The sequence below is a fragment of the Echinococcus granulosus genome (genome assembly GCF_000524195.1).
Source record: "Echinococcus granulosus chromosome Unknown EG_S00046, whole genome shotgun sequence".
Taxonomy (NCBI): Eukaryota; Metazoa; Platyhelminthes; class Cestoda; order Cyclophyllidea; family Taeniidae; genus Echinococcus; species Echinococcus granulosus.
The window spans coordinates 14,309-18,188 of NW_020170426.1; the positions used below are offsets into that span (position 1 = coordinate 14,309).

Genomic DNA, 3,880 nt, shown 5'->3' on the forward strand with positions numbered 1-3,880 from the left:
ATCTGAACTAAGAGGATGTTATTTTATTCTTCCACATGACACACATTGTCTCTAGTTCATTTTTGTGCAAGAAAAAAATAGATGAGGAAATTTTGCAACTATTTTGTTGTTATAAGCGGCTTTGATGGATACAATCACTTGCCACAGTCCGTTAAAGCACCCGTGTCACATATATGTGACGCCAAGCTCGAGAAAAAGTTGTGGATTAACACTTGTTTACGCTGCGGATAATCATGTGACTAAAATGCGCTTAATCCTTCCTCACAATTGCTTCGTTTTTAATTAATCCACTTAAATAAATGCTTTGCGGCACCATGACGGAAGACGAGAAATAATGGTAGAGGGTGGTGAAATAAGTAGTATGTGTTGAGTAGAAACAGAAAAGCATTTGACATGTATAAGTTATTTGAGAAAGAAAACTTTCCTCTTACTTATACACTTAGCATGGATAACCTCACTTTGACATCTAGGATGTAAATCTATGTCCTTGTTGTCAACAAGTACTTCGCGATGAGAATTGAGAACCCAACTACTGATAATAACTCGTCTGTTGAGCAAAAGTAAATAAAAGCAAGACGCCAGCGTAGCCCGTGACTGCGCTTTGTCAAAATAGAATTGAATTGTCATTAACGAAGTTTGCGGTGAACAAATGCGGGTTACTGGATGCATAAATATTAGATGAAAATCAGAGGTTTGGAATTACCCACGTTTGCCAATGAACCAGTCCTACTGCTCGATCGCCTTAGGTGGCTGTGCTTGTGGCATCACTGGAGGCATCAGTGCTAAAATGACTGGAGACCATTGTCGAGATCACACTGAGGTACCATTGATAGAGGTCAGTGTGGTGACAGACGTGCCCTGTTTCCTCCTTCATAAATTTAACCCACTTCGGATGGGTATGATTGACTGATAGCATGAGTAGGTGTGATTCCAACCCGTCGTCTGCCTGCTCTACTGTTTGCCTTACCAATTCACTGTCACATGGTTCCAAATTGGTCACAGTTTCTCCTCATCTTGATTGTGTGTAGGGTTTGCAGAATGTGTGGTATGCGTCACCTCAGAACCGCCACCGTCCCGAAGGGAGTTGAACCACGGGATTGTGGTGATGAAGCATTGTAGCATCAATGCAAGACCCTCTATTCTCTGTCATGAGGAAGTGTTAATTTAATGTGCCTCCTAAGTGAAGTAATTTAATATTATGCCGGCGGTGAGTCAAGGGTGCCTGCCAGTCATGCCCAAGATGAGTGATGAGGCAAGCATTTGAAGCGTGCATTATTTGTGAAGGGAAAGTCTTGGCGTTTACCAATCAAATGGTCAGGATAGACGGTAATTCTGAAAGACTACTAAATCAGTTCTTCACTTCACCTTATAAAGAGGTGTCGTTTCTAGTCCGTGAGACAATTTGCACCGTGGGACGAGGATAAGGTGGAAGAGATTGCCCCATTCTCGTCCTCTGTATTTCCTCCCTTGGTCCTCTAGGTTACTTCAGATAATAACATTTCTGAAGGACGTTTAAAAAGTAAATCTGGATTAGAAAAGCAGGGGACTGGAACTGTGTTCTATTGTGACTTCTGGTGACAAAATATTGAATGAAGGTGAAGCAACTCCACAAAACTCATTGGTTTGTAAAGCGTAACAAGCTGCTTTAGTAGTTCATTCAACAAGTAAAATACAAAGAAGCTCATCTTTTTTATAGTAGTCACTGTTTTGGCATTAAGAACGGCAATTTCTTACCATCAAAAACATAACTTTTCAAAGATTATAATCGTATCATCCCTGTTACCTTAAGCGAGTCTTCAAGGACCATCGTTAACTCATTTTTTGTGTTTAGGGAAACAAGGTATTCCTCCGCCTAATTTGAATTCCTCGTGGAAAAAGGTTATTGTCAGTACCGAATGATACTGAAAATGCCGGAAATCTACCTTCTTTCCTAGTCCCCAAGGTGCCAAATACAACTCTTTACCCGTAAAATTTGATGGGCGGGGAGAAGGGGTGGGGGGGCAAAAACCCTACAAATTGCGACAGCAGTGTCTCCTTAAAATGTCCCCTTTTTGCCTATTTCGCATGCTTTTGTCCACTCCCATTAAAATCCTTCTTCCTTGAAGGTGGAAAAACATTTTATTGCCTGATTGTATACGTGACCGAGTTATTCGGAGGGAGATTAAAAATGCGTAGGTGATTACACTTTGAACGGATCCACTGCACTCCTCTCTCAACACATTCTACCCTCCTTTAATTTACTCTGGGGGTGGTTAGGCTTAGTTAGGTTTTGCAGATTCCACACCCTAACGTAAACACGATTTGTACCAACAAATGTAGCCAAGGAGTGATGAAAATTTGTTACGGCGTCGTGTGTGAATTGCTCCATTAAGCGAGCACTCAGTTGTTGCATAAACAATTGACAATTAAAACAAGGCTTAATGTCCTGATGAATAGCCTTTACTGCTGTTTTGGACTACCTCCTTATCCCCTCTTTCTCTTAAAGTACCACGTTCTTAAGACCATTTCAATAGTTTGCTGACACGTTCTTGAAGGGCATGATCGTGCTCCGTTGATCGGGAGAGGGGTAGGGAGAAAATACCCGGCATATTTAACCAAACTAAAGCACGTTTTCTTCGCCTTCCAAACCGCTGGAGTACCAGCTGAAGCGAATTGACTCAAGCACATCATTTACATTCACCAACCGTCAAGGTTACCGTAAAATTGTGCACCACTAATTAGAAAGTGGCACGAGTGTGCTCCACTCATTTACATGCCTGTGCCACGCCTATTTAACCCTGATCAAGGATCCGCCAGGACGAAAAGATAGGCAAAATCTTCCCCCTATTCATATGCCCTCTATTAAATTTTATGTGAAAGTTGACGGATTACCTTTTCACTAACTATTTGATGTTTTGGTGTTTGGTGTGTCTTTTGAGGAAAAAAAATCAAAGGCAGTGAATTTTGTAGACGAATTTGTACTTGATCTATAAATAACACCACCTCGTCCAGTGAGTACGACATCATTCTAGCCTTGGTTACCTCCATGACCCTATTTCTGATCACTAAATTGCTTAGGAAACAAGGAATTGTCGTATTGAGAGGCCGAGGAGTGAAATAAAAGCATCAAAATGATGAGCCTTTGGGGGCTGCAAATCTAGGCTCCGTCCAGGCCTTGTATTATTAGCCTACACAGTGTAGCAAACGCAATTACAAGACGGTCAGCGATTCAAAGCGCACGTTATTTACAAGGGAGAAGGAAAAATACGTAAGGGGGACTTCAAACCGCTGCGCAGTGCTGGATTATCTGTCGCATTTCTTTCAACTCCGTCCCCAATCGCCCCCTCCACCTCCTCCAGCCCACGTGGAGATGAAGGTCTGGTTCGCAAAATTTATGACTACATGCTTTACTGATGCTGCGGTATTCCATTTCTTCCCTTCCCAAATCACCCTCCCAGACAGGCAAATACATGCAGAGATACACAGATATCTATATACACCCACAAACACACGAACTTCTTGAATCTATGATACTGTTTGCCGCATCTTTACTCTTGTCTCTGGCACTATTTTTGGAACATCCACCGCGGGGATCGGTAGATTTTTACGATGATAAGAAGGGTACTTTTTGACTTTTCAGTTGAAGAACAGCCGTATTATTGCTCCGTGGTTTCCAGTTTTGGGCACCCAAATGAGGATCTTACATAAAAGGAAGATAAATTAAACGGCAATTACACAGGGGAGCAATCCACAATCTCTTTTGTTTAGAATAATTTAATTAAGTTAGCAAAGGAAATTAAAAGAGTAGGCTTTCATTTCTCTTATTAGTTAAGAAAATCAAATAAAAGGTGAACGGGTGGGAAGAGGAAGAAGATGTTGAAGGAGGAGGAGGGAGGAGGGA

At 41.7% G+C, this 3,880-nt stretch overlaps 1 protein-coding gene across 1 annotated transcript; it reads left to right on the forward strand. All coding sequences in view use genetic code 11, as the record gives it.

Moving 5' to 3' along the window:
- Positions 1-715: 715 nt before the first annotated feature.
- Positions 716-1,168, forward strand: EGR_05779 (hypothetical protein; the record flags this gene model as incomplete). The annotated part of the gene is made up of 2 exons (XM_024495028.1): positions 716-896; positions 1,029-1,168. The coding sequence occupies 2 exons, from the start codon at positions 716-718 to the stop codon at positions 1,166-1,168; spliced, it is 321 nt and encodes a 106-aa protein (XP_024350491.1).
- Positions 1,169-3,880: the final 2,712 nt, after the last annotated feature.